Source organism: Neoarius graeffei, chromosome 8 (assembly GCF_027579695.1).
Source record: "Neoarius graeffei isolate fNeoGra1 chromosome 8, fNeoGra1.pri, whole genome shotgun sequence".
In the NCBI taxonomy this organism is placed as follows: Eukaryota; Metazoa; Chordata; class Actinopteri; order Siluriformes; family Ariidae; genus Neoarius; species Neoarius graeffei.
The window spans coordinates 72,302,179-72,321,220 of NC_083576.1; the positions used below are offsets into that span (position 1 = coordinate 72,302,179).

The 19,042-nt window shown below is 39.9% G+C and overlaps 1 protein-coding gene across 1 annotated transcript in view; it reads left to right on the top strand.

Moving 5' to 3' along the window:
* Positions 1–5,225, top strand: part of erc1a (ELKS/RAB6-interacting/CAST family member 1a) — a 69,849-nt gene extending 64,624 nt beyond the window's left edge. The window contains exons 17-18 of the mRNA XM_060927029.1: positions 83–236; positions 4,601–5,225. Coding sequence (XP_060783012.1) covers positions 83–136 — 54 coding nt within the window. The 3' untranslated portion in view covers positions 137–236; positions 4,601–5,225. The remainder of the gene's footprint in view (positions 1–82; positions 237–4,600) is intronic.
* Positions 5,226–19,042: the final 13,817 nt, after the last annotated feature.

Below are 19,042 nucleotides of genomic sequence, written 5' to 3' on the forward strand. Positions count from 1 at the left end.
TATGAAAGAGTCCATCTGCTATCCATGATTGTCTTGTGTGTGTGTTTGTGTGTGTGTGATTAATAGTTTCTTGTGTGTGTAGATTAAAGCTGGGCGGAGAGCTGCAGTGTACCAGAGCTCCACTTTAGCCACCTGACTACACCGTCCAACCAGAGAGGAGCCACCCCATATCCCATCCCTGTTTCTGTACAAATCAAACCCACCCTCAGACAGGGCCTGCACACCAACTATTACTGGTAATCATTCAACAGAAGATGTTTGCAAATTAGATTAAATTTGGTGCATCGTTTCAGCTGGGAGAAAAGCTTGTGAAATGCATCAGCGGAGACTCGCCCACATGGGGCAGGTGTAGAAGAGCCCCGCTATTTACATCAACCGTTTAACAAATGTTAATCTTCAGGAAGCCCTCAGTTACAAATCCATCTATCCATTATCTGTAGCCGCTTATCCTGTTCGACCGAGTCGCAGGCAAGCTGGAGCCTATCCCAGCTGACTATGGGCGAGAGGCGGGGTACACCCTGGACAAGTCACCAGGTCATCGCAGGGCTGACACATAGACACAGACAACCATTTACACCTACAGTCAATTTGGAGCCACCAATTAACCTAACCTGCATGCCTTTGGACTGTGGGGGAAACCGGAACACCCGGAGGAAACCCACACAGACACAGGGAGAACATGCAAACTCCACACAGAAAGGCCCTCGTTGGCCGCTGGGCTCGAACCCAGGACCTTCTTGCTGTGAGGCGACAGCGCTAACCACTACACCACCGTGCCGCCCCATTCAGAAATCCAAGCAGTTTAAATTGAGTAAAAATACAAATTACCTCTTTTAACTAACAGTTTTTTAAAAAATGTTGGTATTTGACAGATATAATCTGATGTTGCAATGATTGCTCGCCTTTCTGAATGTCGCAAAATCTCAGGGCAGCATGCTTAAGGCCGATTTTACTCCACAAAGTTCTTATTACACCCTAGTGGACAAAAGTTAGATTTGCAACAAGTATGAATAGAAGCCCTGGCGACTTGTCCAGGGTGTACCCCGCCTTTCGCCCGTAGTCAGCTGAGATAGGCTCCAGCTTGCCTGCGACCCTGTAGAACAGGATAAAGCAGCTACAGATAATGAGATGAGATGAATAGAAGCCCACTGGGGCAAGAATAACACTGCCCCTTGCCTGTTTTACAACCTCGAGTCCAAAAAAGTTGGGACAAAGTACAAATTGTAAATAAAAACGGAATGCAATAATTTACAAATCTCAAAAACTGATATTGTATTCACAGTAGAACATAGACAACATATCAAATGTTGAAAGTGAGACATTTTGAAATTTCATGCCAAATATTGGCTCATTTGAAATTTCATGACAGCAACAAATCTCAAAAAAGTTGGGACAGGGGCAATAAGAGGCTGGAAAAGTTAAAGGTACAAAAAAGGAACAGCTGGAGGACCAAATTGCAACTCATTAGGTCAATTGGCAATAGGTCATTAACATGACTGGGTATAAAAAGAGCATCTTGGAGTGGCAGCGGCTCTCAGAAGTAAAGATGGGAAGAGGATCACCAATCCCCCTAATTCTGCGCCAACAAATAGTGGAGCAATATCAGAAAGGAGTTCGACAGTGTAAAATTGCAAAGAGTTTGAACATATCATCTACAGTGCATAATATCATCAAAAGATTCAGAGAATCTGGAAGAATCTCTGTGCGTAAGGGTCAACGCCGGAAAACCATACTGAGTGCCCGTGATCTTCGGGCCCTTAGACGGCACTGCATCACATACAGGCATGCTTCTGTATTGGAAATCACAAAATGGGCTCAGGAATATTTCCAGAGAACATCATCTGTGAACACAATTCACCGTGCCATCCGCCGTTGCCAGCTAAAACTCTATAGTTCAAAGAAGAAGCCGTATCTAAACATGATTCAGAAGCGCAGACGTCTTCTCTGGGCCAAGGCTCATTTAAAATGGACTGTGGCAAAGTGGAAAACTGTTCTGTGGTCAGACGAATCAAAATTTGAAGTTCTTTATGGAAATCAGGGATGCCGTGTCATTCGGACTAAAGAGGAGAAGGACGACCCAAGTTATCAGTGCTCAGTTCAGAAGCCTGCATCTCTGATGGTATGGGGTTGCATTAGTGCGTGTGGCATGGGCAGCTTACACATCTGGAAAGACACCATCAATGCTGAAAGGTATATCCAGGTTCTAGAGCAACATATGCTCCCATCCAGACGACATCTCTTTCAGGGAAGACCTTGCATTTTCCAACATGACAATGCCAAACCACATACTGCATCAATTACAGCATCATGGCTGCGTAGAAGAAGGGTCCGGGTACTGAACTGGCCAGCCTGCAGTCCAGATCTTTCACCCATACAAAACATTTGGCGCATCATAAAACAGAAGATACGACAAAAAAGACCTAAGACAGTTGAGCAACTAGAATCCTACATTAGACAAGAATGGGTTAACATTCCTATCCCTAAACTTGAGCAACTTGTCTCCTCAGTCCCCAGACGTTTACAGACTGTTGTAAAGAGAAAAGGAGCTTTCTCACAGTGGTAAACATGGCCTTGTCCCAACTTTTTTGAGATGTGTTGTTGTCATGAAATTTAAAATCACCTAATTTTTCTCTTTAAATGATACATTTTCTCAGTTTAAACATTTGATATGTCAGCAATGTTGTATTCTGAATAAAATATGGAATTTTGAAATTTCCACATCATTGCATTCCGTTTTTATTTGCAATTTGTACTTTGTCCCAACTTTTTTGGAATCGGGGTTGTATAATGAATGTTTTGAGTGGAAGACAAGCAGTGGACAGGACAATTAAAAACAGGGTTGCCAGATGGGACTCACACTCACTCACTCACTCACCCTGATGCCCTGTAGGCCAATTGGCCTGTCAGTTGCCAGCCTCTTACAAGGCTGTCTGCATCGATCTTGAGCACACTTCATCTACCACCGGCTTGCTAGACCTGTCACAGCTTCTAGATGGGACAAGTTTAAAAATATCCCTTGGCCACAAACAAAGGCAAATTGTTGTGGGACAGGTAAAGGAGGGTTGTGGAGTGGAAAATGTCTGTACATGAATAATGCATGTGCACACTAACCTTATTTCCCATTCAAAGACTTAGAAAAAAATATCTCTTTTCCCACGCTTGAATTTTTTGAGCTAGTTTCAGGTCTTCTGTATGGTTTTTAGCTCATCCGGCCACAGATCAGGCTGGATGAGCTTATGTGATCACGCGTCATCCATCCGTCGTTTGTCCGTTGATCCTCCGTCGTCCATTGCCGGTCCACAATTTACAAAAATCGCTACTACTCCTACAGGATTGATCGAATTTTGATCAAACTCACATACAATGTTCCCCCAGGTGGGTGTACATAAAATTTGTCAAGATGGTGGTGCCATGTGTCATATTTACGATTTTATGGCCGTCTGAAATTTTTGGGTGATTCGTCACATTAAACGCTACTCTTCGTAAACTGCTAGGATGTTTTTACTGAAACTCACCGAGAAGACTCTAAAGACATACCCCAGCAAGAATTGTTGACCATGTGGCGCCACCTACCATAGATAAAGCTCCAGAGGAGTCACGTGCAATTTCACGAAAATCGCTACTCCTCCTACAGGAGTGATCAGATTTTAATCAAACTCATGGAATGTTCCCCAGGTTGGTGTGTATAAACGTTCTCAAGACGGTGGTGTCACCTGTCATACAGTATTTAACATTTTATGGGCGTTTGAAATTTTTAGGTGACTCATCACATTAAACGCTACTCTTTGTAAACTGCTGGGACGTTTTCACTGAAACTCACCCAGAAGACTCTAAAGACATATACCAACAAGAATTGTTCACCAGGTGGCGCCAGCTGCCATGGATAAAGCTACAGAGGGGTCACATTCAATTTCACAAAAATCACTACTCCTCCTACAGGATTGATCGGATTTCAAACTCACACACAACAGCAGTGGCCGGTATGAGCTACAGTCTCATTGAGCCTGTTTTTGAAATGTGGTTGGGCTGGAAATTTGGTTGAAACCTGGCAACCCTGCTTATTAATGTCATCCTGTCTGACAAATTTTGTATATTATATTAAAACTTGTTTATATATAAAATTATACGTTTGTGCCAGTGTATTTCTGGTTTATTATTATATTAATATATTGTATTGCTAATTTTTCTTTATAATTATTCTCATGAAATACTTTTACAATTTATACTAAAATTGTCTGTTTATTTATTTAAGGGCCACACACACACACACACACACACTATCAATATTTATGATGTAAATGTGTTAGATTTGTCCAAGTTTCATTTGCTGGCTCTGGTCAAGTTCATGTTTAAGAAAAATGAGTAAACAGTAAAAAAAAAAAAAAAAGTACAGCATTAAATATATAGTACATGGTTATATGAGTAATATAAACATGCTATATGATGAAAAATCCTGTTCCAGCAACTATATTGAAGTATATTGAGTATCTTTTTCCTGTATAATGATAACACTGTTTATCATATGTTTTATCTCATCTCATCTCATCTCATAATTTGAGATTAACATGGACTCTGCTGTTTATTTCTTGGTCTTGTTCAGTTGGAGCCTGGGTTGGTGAGAGTCAGACTGAAGCTGGGACTGTGACCTGGTCTCCTTTAAGAACTGCAGTAAACGGACCTTTAATTCCAGGAACCACCAGCTCTGATCTAACCCTCGTCCCTCCAGGACCCCTCTCCTCTCCTCTCCTCTCCTCTCCTCTCCTCTCCTCTCAGCCTTCATCCTCTGATCTACAGAGCACAAAAAGCCTAAAATAGTTATCTCCTTGTCTTAAAAGCCCCAATCAGGAGTGTTTGGTCTGTTGGTCTCCAAATTGTGTACAATCGGTCAATCTCCGTGTATATACTGGATAATGATTAGGTTTTGTGCTTGGAATGAACACCTGAAAGCAAATCGCCATAAAAAGTTAAGAAAAAAAAATCCAAAACATCCTTATTGGGGCTTAAATGCAGGTGCAGTTGTCAAATTCGGCGGTGTTAGCTGTGTTGTGAATGCATATTTTTCATTTTCTACTTCTGATTACTGTGTTCCATTGTCATGGTTGATTACAGACTTAGAATGCCCTGCAATGTGATGGGTGGTGCTATGTAAACATTTAAAAAGTAACCTGAATGCCAAACGTATATAAAGTATTATGCTAATTTGACAGCTGCATCTGCATCTGACTTGTGAGATTTGCGTTATTTCGTTGCCGTTTAGGTAGCTACCTTCTTGCACTTTCTTTCCTGGTTGTATGCTTCTTTTTAAAACCGAAGAACTTTAGGATATAAGCATTATACACATGTTGAACAAGAAACATCATCTCACCACATACGACGTTATGTCAGTGGTGCAAAATCAGGTACTGTACATGTCACTGAAATCCGACGTAACAGCTGCTAAAATCAATAGACATATAATGTATGATGTGTTTTTGTAGTGTTCATGACAGTCATACAACTCTTGTGAGGTGGCTGTGGGCTTTCAATTTAAGTGTTACTATTTAAAAGCACAGAGGTCCACTGTAGCAACTATTACAGTAAAGTAGGCTCCAGAAATCATCCTGCCACATCTACGGTAGAGGTCTGGTTTAGGAGAGCACATTGCTGGCTTTATGTTCTCTCCTAAACGGCAAAGTCATTCGGTCTCTCTCTTGCAGTAATTTTTTTTATGTTGCATTTGTGGCCTATTGTCTTTGTGTATTGAAAAAAAAAGATAGTTCTCCTTTAAAAAAAAAACAACAACAAAAGAGATGAGAAAAAAATGAAAAGAAACACGGGTATGAGAATTCTGACTTTGTATAAATGTGTATGTATATAAATATGTATTATCAGTGTTTTCACTCTCTGTGTGTGTGTTTTTTTTTAAATGTGTTTCAAGATGCAGCAGCTGGATTTCCATGGATAAAGACACATATATACACACAAGCTATGAATTGTTAGTGTTTCTGTTTCAACATTTAGTTATGAACTCATGATCATTTAAAAATTCACTGCATAAACATACGAGATGGACAAATCTCCACCCCTTGTCAAATGAATCTGTTTTTCTCTCATTCTCACTTATTCAAAAGGTCACTGGTTTGATTCCCTGGACCAGCAGGAATGGCTGAAGTGCCCTTGAGTAAGGCACTTAACCCTTTACTGCTCCCCAGGCTGCTCTGGGTACGTTATACGTCGCTCTGGATAACAGCGTCTGCTAAATGTAATGTACTTTTACATAATGAGGTTTTATGTTGCGAAAACATTTTTTACATTGAATTTACCTTGTTTACTTCATCCATGAACTAAATGATATACTGAATTAAATCAACACATAATATTGATTGAAAAAATTTGAGTTTTAAGATGTGGGTAAAATAATATGCTATTATTGTACATGAAGCAAAAAATATATATATATTTAATAGTTATTCCATGAAGTCGAGTCGTACATGAGCTGATAGTCGAGGCGAGATTGAGTGGAATAACTGTTTTATTCTATCTATGGTACATTGCACATGCACAGGTCGAAGGTCACTTCAACATAAACAACAACCATGGCTGCCTCCAGTAAGTTTATGCTGAGATTCAATCTTAACACTTTTAGTTTGGAATTTTTTGATGAGGGATATTTAACAGTTATTCCACCAAGTTGTGTCGTACATGAGCTGATAGCCAATGAGGTGCGTAGCATTGAGTTGGCTATAAGCCATGTACAATGAGATTGAGTAGAATAACTGTTTTATTCTATCCACATTCATTGGATTTTGAGAAACAGAGCATTGTTATTTTTATTTTTTGCTAATTCAAATGTCTGGCAAAATAATTTCCGCTTAGAACGTAAACAAACCGGCAAAATGACAGTAGCAATTTGTAAAAAAAAAAAAAGCAATAATAATCTCATCTCATTATCTCCCGCCGCTTTATCCTGTTCTGCAGGGATGCAAGCAAGCTGGAGCCTATCCCAGCTGACTACGGGCGAAAGGCGGGGTACACCCTGGACAAGTCGCCAGGTCATCACAGGGCTGACACATAGACACAGACAACCATTCACCCTACAGTCAAGTTAGAGTCACCAGTTAACCTAACCTGCATGTCTCTGGGGGAAACCGGAGCACCCGGAGGAAACCCACGCGGACAACATGCAAACTCCACACAGAAAGGCCCTCGCCGGCCACGGGGCTCGAACCCAGGACCTTCTTGCTGTGAGGCGACAGCGCTAACCACTACACCACCGTGCCGCCCCACAATAATAATGATTATTCATCTCATCTCATCATCTCTAGCCGCTTTATCCTTCTACAGGGTCGCAGGCAAGCTGGAGCCTATCCCAGCTGACTACGGGCGAAAGGCGGGGTACACCCTGGACAAGTCGCCAGGTCATCACAGGGCTGACACATAGACACAGACAACCATTCACACTCACATTCACACCTACGGCCAATTTAGAGTCACCAGTTAACGTAACCTGCATGTCTTTGGACTGTGGGGGAAACCGGAGCACCCGGAGGAAACCCATGCGGACACGGGGAGAACATGCAAACTCCACACAGAAAGGCCCTCGCTGGCCACGGGGCTCGAACCTGGACCTTCTTGCTGTGAGGCGACAGCGCTAACCACTACACCACCGTGCCGCCCCGCAATAATAATGATTATTAAAAAATAAAAATATACGTTCTCACTATCAAATACTTTTATTCCATATTTTGTTGTTTTTTTTGGGTTTTGTTTTCAAGTAGAGTTTTTATTTCATCCTCGATTGCTTCAGCAACACGCTCTGCCATTTTGTTTTTCTCTACTCACAATATACGAGCTGATATCCTAGTAGTAGAGTAGCCAATCAGAGTGTGCTTTTGCTCATATCCAGTGAATGTGGATAGAATAAATATTATTATCTGGTAACATTATCCAGTAAATTTTGGTGTTTTGTTATTACTTGGTACAGGATTGGAAAGAATATTAATATCACCCATCAGTGGTTCAAGGAAGGAACAATGGAAATGAAAACCATTAAATTAAATTAAATTAAATTAAATTAATATTTACTTCTGTAATATTTTTGCATATTTGAGAATCTTTGGCCCATACACACATCATTCATCATAAATATCACCTTATTTCCATGTCAATGTAGTGTGTACAGTAGACACTCTATTTTAAATATTATAACAGTAAAAGTGTGTAGCATATTGTTTACCCAACATTTTACTCAAAATGAATCAAGTTTTTCATTCACTTGTCGGTTATTAATCTGCCCTTTGTTCATCAGTTGTTACTGTTCCACTACAGAGTGAGCTGAGTTCCAAGACGGAGTGTTACAAGCGTTCATTTACTTCTAATGTACACAGTGAAGGCGTAGTGCTAATGCGGGTGCCGCACTCCACAGAAATGTACTGCTGCTAGACTAAACAATTTCTGTCCTCCATTTAAAGTTTATAGTACATAAACACTATTCAAAACTATTTATTTTGAAACTGAAATCTGTCCTTCCAGGCACTAACACTAATAATGTTTTCCCACATCATTAATTTCCCAAATTTAAATTGGAAAGTCATTTATCTGCAACCTTTCTGTGTTTATAGTATAGTTTATTTAGCCCAGAAATCACTTTAAAAAATTTGGCCTTCAAAATCATTCCAGAGATGGCTACGCAACCTGTAATTTCCATACTGTTCAACTATACACTCAGTGACCACTTTAATAGGAACACCTGTATCACGCAAACACCCAATCAGCCAATCATGTGGCAGCAGTGGGATGCAGATATGCAGGTATGTTTGTTGGTGCCAGCGAGTGGCATGGTGGCGCAGTGGTTATCACTGTCACCTCACAGCAAGAAGATTCCAGGTTCAAATCTCACAGCCAGCGGGGGCCTTTCTGTGTGGAGTTTACATGTTCTTCCCGTGTCTTCGTTGGTTTCCTCCGACAGTTCAAAGACATACAGATTAGCGCCGGACTTAAATTGGGGAGGGTTGCGTCAGGAAGGGCATCCGGTGTAAAACCTATGCCAAATCAAATATTGGATCATAAATTAGGAAGCATGAGCCACTGCAGGGCGGCACAGTGGTGTAGTGGTTAGCACTGTCGCCTCACAGCAAGAAGGTCCTGGGTTCGAGCCCAGTGGCCGGCAAGGGCCTTTCTGTGTGGGGTTTGCATGTTGTCTGTGTGTGTTTCCTCCGGGTGCACCAGTTTCCCCCACAGTCCAAAGACATGCAGGTTAGGCTAATTGGTGGCTCTAAATTGACCGTAGGTGTGAATGTGAGCGTGAATGGTTGTCCATGTGTTAGCCCTGCGATGACCTGGCGACTTGTCCAGGGTGTACCCCGCCTCTTGCCCATAGTCAGCTGGGATAGGCTCCAGCTTGCCTGCGACCCTGTAGAACAGGATAAGCGGCCACAGATGATGGATGGATCCACTGCGGCGACCCCTAACGGGAACAGCTGAAAGAAAATTTTCGCTGTGTCTGAAATCACTCACTCGTTCACTACTCCCTCTATAGGGAATTACTATATAGAGGACTATATAGTGAGCTCATTGGTAAAATGAAAAAACACTTTCGGACACTAGTCCATCGCGCTGGTATTTACGTCATTACTGTCGCACAATTAAAATGTGCCAGATCAGTCGGCTGGTTGGTTTTCAAAATAATAAATACATGGATGTATTTTTGTGATAAATCCATATTATACTGAGTGTATTTCCCACATTAATCAATACAAAGTACCTGCATCTTTCAGTTCTTTTAAATCAAGGCTGAATACTTTCTTCTTTGCCGCTGCCTTTTATTAAATCAAATTTGAGACTTTTAATTTGATTACTTTCCGCATGACTGCAATGCATGATATTACTTTGGTTAGTGACCATTGGTTGTACACTACTTTTCGTGATGCATTGTGGGATACTTTGAGTGCACTATATAGGGTGTAAATAATCCTCACTAAGGTTTCGGACAGCACTACAAAATGGCATCCCCACTATATAGTGCCCTATATAGAGTGTAGGGAGCGATTTTGGACACAGGGGATGTTTGTTGGTGCCAGATGGGCTGGTTTAAGTATTTCAGAAACTCCTGGGATCTTCACACACAACACTCTCTAATGTTTAAATGAAATGATGCAAAAAGCATAAAACATCCAACAAAACACGTTGCTGGTGAGAGGTCAGAGGAGACTGGCCAGACTGGAAGTTGACAGTAATTCAGATCGCAACTCTACACTCTCAGAAAATAAAGTACATTATTGTGTCTTTAGTGGTACAATGGCTTGTCCCTGGGGCAGTACCCTCTAAGGTACTTATTTGCACCTTTTATATACTGCTTAGGAATATATATGTGCCTTTTTGGCCCTAAAAAGGAACACATAGTTACCCTGAGGTCCAATAATAAACCCTAGAGGTTTAGTACCCCTATTTCGGACAGTGTATAATGGTGAGTCGAAAAGCATCATGTAGAATTATGAGGCGGATGGACTACGAAAGCAGAAAACCACACTGGGTTCAGTTCCAGGCTACAGTCAGCAAAGTGTCACCAAATCTGAACAGTTGAAAACCCAATGATGGGTTGTTGTTGTTTTTTTTTTGCTATTTGTTTGTTTTTATGCACCTTCTTCTTCTCCTCCCGTTATGGGTCGCCACAGTGGATCTGTTCCACATATTTGATTTGGCATAGGTTTTACACCGGATGCCCTTCCTTCCCCAATCTATCCAGGCTTGGGACCAGCACTAAGCATGCACTGACTTGCACAACACCACTTTCTGGGTATTTTACCTAACCTGCATGTTCTCTGAACTGTGGGGGAAACCTGAAGGAAACCCACACAGACATGGGGAGAACATGCAAACTCCACACAGAAAGGCCCCTGTCAGCTGTGGCGTTCGAACCCGGAACCTCCTTGCTGTGAGGTGACAATGCTAACCACTACACCACTGTGCCGCCCATTTGTTTGTTTCTATGCACCATTCTGTGCTGTAAAGGCTAGAGCAGGGCTTTTCAAAGTATGGGGCGCACCTCCCCTGGGGGGCGCCAGAGTTCTTCAGGGGGGGCGCAACGTGAGGAAAAATAAACCAGAATAAGTTACTATTGTGGACATTTAGCGAACTTCAGCTAGCCTTTACCAGAGACAAAATGGATCGATTTTTAGTACCTAAAGCTACAGTGAGTGAGGAGACAGAGTCTGGGCCAAGCAAAAAACCAGACCCTCCAGGATTTCGCGATGTTGCGATTTGCAACTTCAACGCAAATTCAACCAATCCCCGCGAATTCAGTGCGGTGTTGCAATTATATCCAATCACCGCAACTTTCCCGCAAATTTGACCAATCGTTGGCGTCGTCTTGAGGTGATGTCGACAAACATGTGCGCACTGTTGCCAGACTGGGCGGTTTTAAGTGCATTTTGGCGGGTTTTGAACATATTTTGGGCTGGAAAACATCAGCAGTATCTGGCAACATTGCATGATGTGCGAGTCAGTGTTTATATAGGCTTAAATTCTGTTACTGAAAGTGTGTTATGCTTATAGTGAAGGACTGTGTGCACTTTACATTATTTTTTACTTAATACAAGAAATTAATGGATGCCAACATTTTTGCCAAAATGGTATTTTATTTTCCATTGTTTAGGCAGCTTCAGCATCATACTGTGAGATTCTGTTCAAATTGTTTTTTTTTCTATGAAGCCTGAGCCATTTATTTTATTAGTTTATAATTATTGTTTAATTTAGTCTTCAGGAGAGACTGCCTGCACACAGTACTAGTATTAATAGTTTTTTTTCTTACATGAAAGCTGAGGCATTTATATTATATTTTAAGGTAACTTCATGTTGTGCTGTGAGGTTCTATGTACTTTAACTTTTGAACCAACAGGTGCATTTGGAGGCGGCACGGTGGTGTAGTGGTTAGCGCTGTCGCCTCACAGCAAGAAGGTCCTGGGTTCGAGCCCTGGGGCCGGCAAGGGCCTTTCTGTGTGGAGTTTGCATGTTCTCCCCGTGTCCGCGTGGGTTTCCTCCGGGTACTCCGGTTTCCCCCACAGTCCAAAGACATGCAGGTTAGGTTAACTGGTGGCTCTAAATTGACCGTAGGTGTGAATGTGAGTGTGAATGGTTGTCTGTGTCTATGTGTCAGCCCTGTGATGACCTGGCGACTTGTCCAGGGTGTACCCCGCCTTTCGCCCATAGTCAGCTGGGATAGGCTCCAGCTTGCCTGCGACCCTGTAGAAGGATAAAGCGGCTAGAGATAATGAGATGAGATGAGGTGCATTTGGATAAGTAAAGCCTATTTTTCTGCATTTTTGTAGTCCTGGTAATCTTTTATATTGGTAAAGTTGTTTCTAGGACCATTTCTCAGTGTCTTTGTTTTTTTAATCAATAGGTTTTCAGTAATAACAATATTTAACATACCACTCAATTTTAATCACAAAAAGAGAAAATCGCTACAATTTCTCACAACTTTCACTTCCTCCCGCAATGTAATCGCAACAAAAACCTAAAAAACACCGCAACTTTCATCGCAATTTTTTTGAAACCCCCCCGCAACATCAGACATTTTAGCCCGCAACAATCACAAAAAAGGCCCGCGGAATCCTGGGGGACTGGAAAAAGAAGGAAGTATGACCACGATTATTTAAAGTTTGGATTTTCATGGACTGGATCTGAAGATGCTCCACTGCCACAGTGTGTTGTCTGCCAAGAGGTGCTAGCTAACGATGTTATGAGATGTTTAAAATGTGTAAAACAAGATGTTTTAAAAAGAAAAGCACAGATGTTTAAAATGTGTAAAAGAAAAAAATAAAAATGTGTACAACAACCTTTTTTTTTTTTTTAAATACGAATGGAACATTAAGTATAGCAACAACAAAAATTGTGAGGGGGGGCTGACTCTCCCACACTTTGAAAACCCCTGGGCTAGAGACTTTTTTTTCTTTTAATAAATGTTCAGGTCTATAGATGTTCCTAATAAAGCGGGTGGCAAGTGTATATAACAATATGAATTGTATGCAGTAGTCAAGAGGGTCATCTATTAAAGAGAATGAGACTGATAAACAGATAAAACCATTCCCCATTTTAAAGCTGTATTCGAACATGTTTTACCTGTCATTGAAAATGAGAAACAGAGCATGCTGGGTAAATTAGGAACGTCAATGAAAGATATCAGATGTTTATTTTGTATTGCACAGTTTGTCATTTATACGTAATGGTTTCTGAAAAAAAAAAAAGATATGTGAATTACTCTGTTATGGGAAAAAGTTACAATGAACAGCAGGTCATGAGAATCCGAGCCTGTTCCAAATCAAATATTACTGTCACACTAAGAGGGCTGAAAAGGGAAGAATATTGTTCACTAGTGTGAAAGTACAGACCGAATGACAGTCAGATGTTTGTGGGAGCTGGTTTATGGAAAAATCACAGTGTTTACATAGGCAGAGACACTGACTGGTTGAACCATCGCAGGTGGAATTCAAGCCATGACATTTCATGGGCACTTCACAAAAATAGCCCTAACCATACATGGTAATGTCTTCGTGATTTGGCCTATCGTAAAACTTGATAGCTACATTCCAAAAATGTATCGTATACAGTACATTTCCAGATTACATGTTATGCAATACATAAATGCTTTTGTTGCTGGTAACAAAAATATCCTCTTGGAAGAGTTTTGCCTATGAGTCTTGCCTAATGTGTGCCATCAAATCACCTCACTTAGATCAAAGCTACAACATCACTCAAAAAAAGTGAAACGCTACAGCTTTAGGATGTAAGAACTTGCACGGCTCTGCCGTCACCTTAAGGATTAGCAGGACCAGATTTGTCCCGAAAGCAGAAGGTGACATTAGACAGGACAAACTTACATAAGAGTATGCCTTGAACATATTACCATGTGTATGTGTGTATGGTATTAGATACAGGATGCAGTATATCTGTTCGCCAGGATCAATCTCATACATCTGTATGCTTGCATGCTTGTGGTTATAATGTATGCAGAAAGAAGAAAACAATGTGTACTCCAGATCACAGAACAATGCACCAGATTACGTGTCTACAAAACAGCCACTTCAAGGGAAAGCATATTTCACATCAGAGGCTTTTTATCTTTAATCACAGATAGTGATTTGAATAAATACTTTGCTCACTTACATCATTCTGGCACATGGAAACAAAATGAGATATGCCCCAAAGCCAGTCGAGAGTTTGGAGTTTTATAATGGAACAGTTATGTTCAAATCCAAAACTGGACCAGAAGCTTTATATATTTTCTGTACTGGTACCCAGATGGTGAACTAAACGTCCTCTGGCTGTCTGAACAGCTGTGTCTCTGGCTGTCTTCAAGTCAAGACTGATGACGTACCTCTTCGCCAATCATGTATATGAGCACTAATTTAATAAAAACAAACGAACAAATAAACAAAAACCCTTAACTTCTGTTTTTTTCTTTTCATGCTGTATCAAATTCTCTCTAAGAGAGCTTTTAAAAGCTTATACCCTGATCTAATGAACTAGCACTTTAATTACCACGAAGTGTCCGTTCTTTTTGCTTAAATGGGGCTAAAGTGTGGAACGCACTTCCGAGTAGTTTGAGAAAGGAAGCATAATTCCATAAATTCAAGAAGACTTCATTTGTGTAGTTAGTTTGGATATATGTGTATTTATAGCCTAAAGTTTTTTGTCCATATATACATATTCACATATTTATATACCTATTTTAGGTGTCTGTACATGTTATTTAGTTTTATTCTATCCACATTGACTGGATATGAGCAATCGCGCGCTCTGATTGGCTACTTTACTACTAGGATATGAGCTCATATACTGTGAGTAGAGAAAAACAAAATGGCGGAGCGTGTTGCTGAAGCAACCAAGGATGAAATAAAAACTCTACTCGAAAACAAAACCCCAAAAATTCAACAAAATATGGAATAAAAGTATTTGATGATAAGAACGTATCTTTTTTTTAATTTTTCAAGAATTATTATTATTGCATTTCTCACAAATTGCTACTGTCATTTCGCCGGTTTGTTTACATCCTAAGCAGAAATTATTTTGTCGGACGTTTTGTATAAAGTTTTTATTTATCGAATTTGCAAAAAAAAAAATACTCTGTTTCTCAAAATCCAGTGAATGTGGATATAATACAAGTTATTCCACTCAATCTCATCATACATGGCTTATAGCCAACTCGGTGCTATGTGCCTCATCGGTTATCAGCTCATGTACGACTCGATTTCATGGAATAACTGTTAAATATTACAGGCCTCCATTTAAACCAGCCGTAGCCGAATTGGACTGTCTGTTTAAATATTGTTGATTGATAAATAAATAAAACTACCATGAGGAAATACTTTGGATAGGGACTATAAAACACATTGCTCTGGATAAGGGCGATTGTTCCACACTGTAAGTTTAAAAGTAAATACAAATGTAGTAGGAGTCATTAAGGCTATATTGGGGTCATACGGGTAGGAGGTGAATCTCACTTTTTTTTAATATAATACATAATCAATAAAGTGCAAAAGTTGGAGACAAATAAAATTTAATTTATAGCAGCAAGACATTTCATGGATTTATAAATATCCCTATGTTATTATATCCCAGGGTAGATTATAATAAACTATATGGACTTTCATTACAGTACTTGAGTACATGGTTATTTTTTGAGTATCACTAAAGCAGAGGAATTTTATTTTTTAATAAAATATTCACCTTTGCTCGATTTATTTTTGAAAAAAAATCCCTGGCTCAATTTATAAGGCATCTTCAATTAATCTTTATATATGTTACAAATCAAATAGCTATTCTGGTTAAAGTATCGAGCCAGTTAACGTTACATTTCTCTATATACTGTCGATTATAGAGGTGGTGTTCACTTCAGCACAGCTTATCTAAGACTAAAACAGAAAATGGATATGCTTAATCTGAAAAGTTATAATTTCAGATTAAGTGTAGCAACTGTACAACCCCGATTCCAAAAAAGTTGGGACAAAGTACAAATTGTAAATAAAAACGGAATGCAATAATTTACAAATCTCAAAAACTGATATTGTATTCACAATAGAACATAGACAACATATCAAATGTCGAAAGTGAGACATTTTGAAATTTCATGCCAAATATTGGCTCATTTGAAATTTCATGACAGCAACACATCTCAAAAAAGTTGGGACAGGGGCAATAAGAGGCTGGAAAAGTTAAAGGTACAAAAAAAGAACAGCTGGAGGACCAAATTGCAACTCATTAGGTCAATTGGCAATAGGTCATTAACATGACTGGGTATAAAAAGAGCATCTTGGAGTGGCAGCGGCTCTCAGAAGTAAAGATGGGAAGAGGATCACCAATCCCCCTAATTCTGCGCCGACAAATAGTGGAGCAATATCAGAAAGGAGTTCGACAGTGTAAAATTGCAAAGAATTTGAACATATCCTCATCTACAGTGCATAATATCATCAAAAGATTCAGAGAATCTGGAAGAATCTCTGTGTGTAAGGGTCAAGGCCGGAAAACCATACTGGGGGCCCGTGATCTTCAGGCCCTTAGACGGCACTGCATCACATACAGGTATGCTTCTGTATTGGAAATCACAAAATGGGCTCAGGAATATTTCCAGAGAACATTATCTGTGAACACAATTCACCGTGCCATCCGCTGTTGCCAGCTAAAACTCTATAGTTCAAAGAAGAAGCTGTATCTAAACATGATCCAGAAGCGCAGACGTCTTCTCTGGGCCAAGGCTCATTTAAAATGGACTGTGGCAAAGTGGAAAACTGTTCTGTGGTCAGAAGAATCAAAATTTGAAGTTCTTTATGGAAATCAGGGATGCCGTGTCATTCGGACTAAAGAGGAGAAGGACGACCCAAGTTATCAGTGCTCAGTTCAGAAGCCTGCATCTCTGATGGTATGGGGTTGCATTAGTGCGTGTGGCATGGGCAGCTTACACATCTGGAAAGACACCATCAATGCTGAAAGGTATATGCAGGTTCTAGAGCAACATATGCTCCCATCCAGACGACATCTCTTTCAGGGAAGACCTTGCATTTTCCAACATGACAATGCCAAACCACATACTGCATCAATTACAGCATCATGGCTGCGTAGAAGAAGGGTCCGGGTACTGAACTGGCCAGCCTGCAGTCCAGATCTTTCACCCATAGAAAACATTTGGCGCATCATAAAACGGAAGATACGACAAAAAAGACCTAAGACAGTTGAGCAACTAGAATCCTACATTAGACAAGAATGGGTTAACATTCCTATCCCTAAACTTGAGCAACTTGTCTCCTCAGTCCCCAGACGTTTACAGACTGTTGTAAAGAGAAAAGGGGATGTCTCACAGTGGTAAACATGGCCTTGTCCCAACTTTTTTGAGATGTGTTGTTGTCATGAAATTTTAAAATCACCTAATTTTTCTCTTTAAATGATACATTTTCTCAGTTTAAACATTTGATATGTCATCTATGTTCTATTCTGAATAAAATATGGAATTTTGAAACTTCCACATCATTGCATTCTGTTTTTATTTACAATTTGTACTTTGTCCCAACTTTTTTGGAATTGGGGTTGTAGATGTATAAAATAAAAGTAATATTTAAAGGAATTGCTCAAGCTGATGATGTATTTACTCTTACTCGAGTCACTTTCTTAATCACCTCATTTACTCAGGTGAATACTACAGTAGGGGAAGCCATGGCCTAATGATTAAAGAAGCAGCTTTGGGACCAAAAGGTTACTGGTTTGAATCCCTGGACCAGCAGGAATGGCTGAAGTGCCCTTGAGCAAGGCTGCTCTTGGTATGTTATACGTCGATCTGGATAAGAGCGTCTGCTAAATGTAGCAGTACTTTTTCTCTAGTCAAGTGTGTTTTGTTCTCTTTCCATCACTGATATTATACCAAGTAAAGAAAATGGTTAAAATATAGTTAAAATTAAGATATAAATAGTGAAAAACCAAAACAACATCTGATCAAAAGTTTCTATTTCTCTTTCTGAATGTGTAAATATTCTCCTATACTTTATATCCAGTACTGTGCAAAAGTCTTAGGCACCCTATTTTTTTTTCCAAACAAACTTTGTTATAGATTTCTATTTGATGACTTCTACATTATCGAGTCAGTACAAAAACATTTTAGAGTCCAAATTTTCGTTTTCCAGCACAAAATTAAATGTTACAGGCAAAAAAAAATTTTGTATCTGAGCAGCATATTACACTTTTTTAAGACAGCACTTTTCAGATTATAAAAGAAAACATAATGAAGGCTACTGGGTTTTGCGGCAAAATGAAGAAGCGAGTGTGACAGTCAAAGTGTCCAGAAGAACTGTGGCTGGTTCTGGAAGATGCTCAGTAAAACCTACAGCTCATTTCCTTATCAAACTGCACTCATTGGACCTGAGACGACTATTTATTTATTTATTTATTTATTTTTTAAAGCAAAGGGTCGTCACACACCAAATACTGACTTTGTTTCATTTATTATGGCTTACTGATTACTGTTTATAGTATTTTTTTAACATTGAAAGATTTCATTATTTTTAAGCTATTTTCAGTTTACAGCATTTCTTTACATGTACCTAAGACTTTTTCACGGTAGTGTATTGCCACCTTCAGCCCTGTGATGACCTGGCGACTTGTCCAGGGTGTACCCCACCTCTCACCCATAGTCAGCTGGGATAGGCTCCAGCTTGCCCGTGGCCCTGCACAGGATAAGTGGTTACAGATAATGGATGGATGGATATCCACCTTTTGCTTTTATATCAGTCCTCATTTGGATCATTTCAACAATTTTTGGACCCTGTCACTTGGGGTTTTTGCCATTTTCCTGACAAAGTTGTTGTAACATAGTTGTTTGGCCAATCCGAAGGTCATGTTTTGGATTGTTGTCTTGTTGCTGGATATACCAAGTATTTTAAATTTTGAAAATTTATGTTTTTGTAAATAAATTGGAAAAATGTTCACTTTCCGCTGTATTCTATGAGTAATCCACAGCAGCGCATGATCATAAAAAGATTAATTATTACTTTGTCACAACTGAGGACTGAGGGGCAAATTC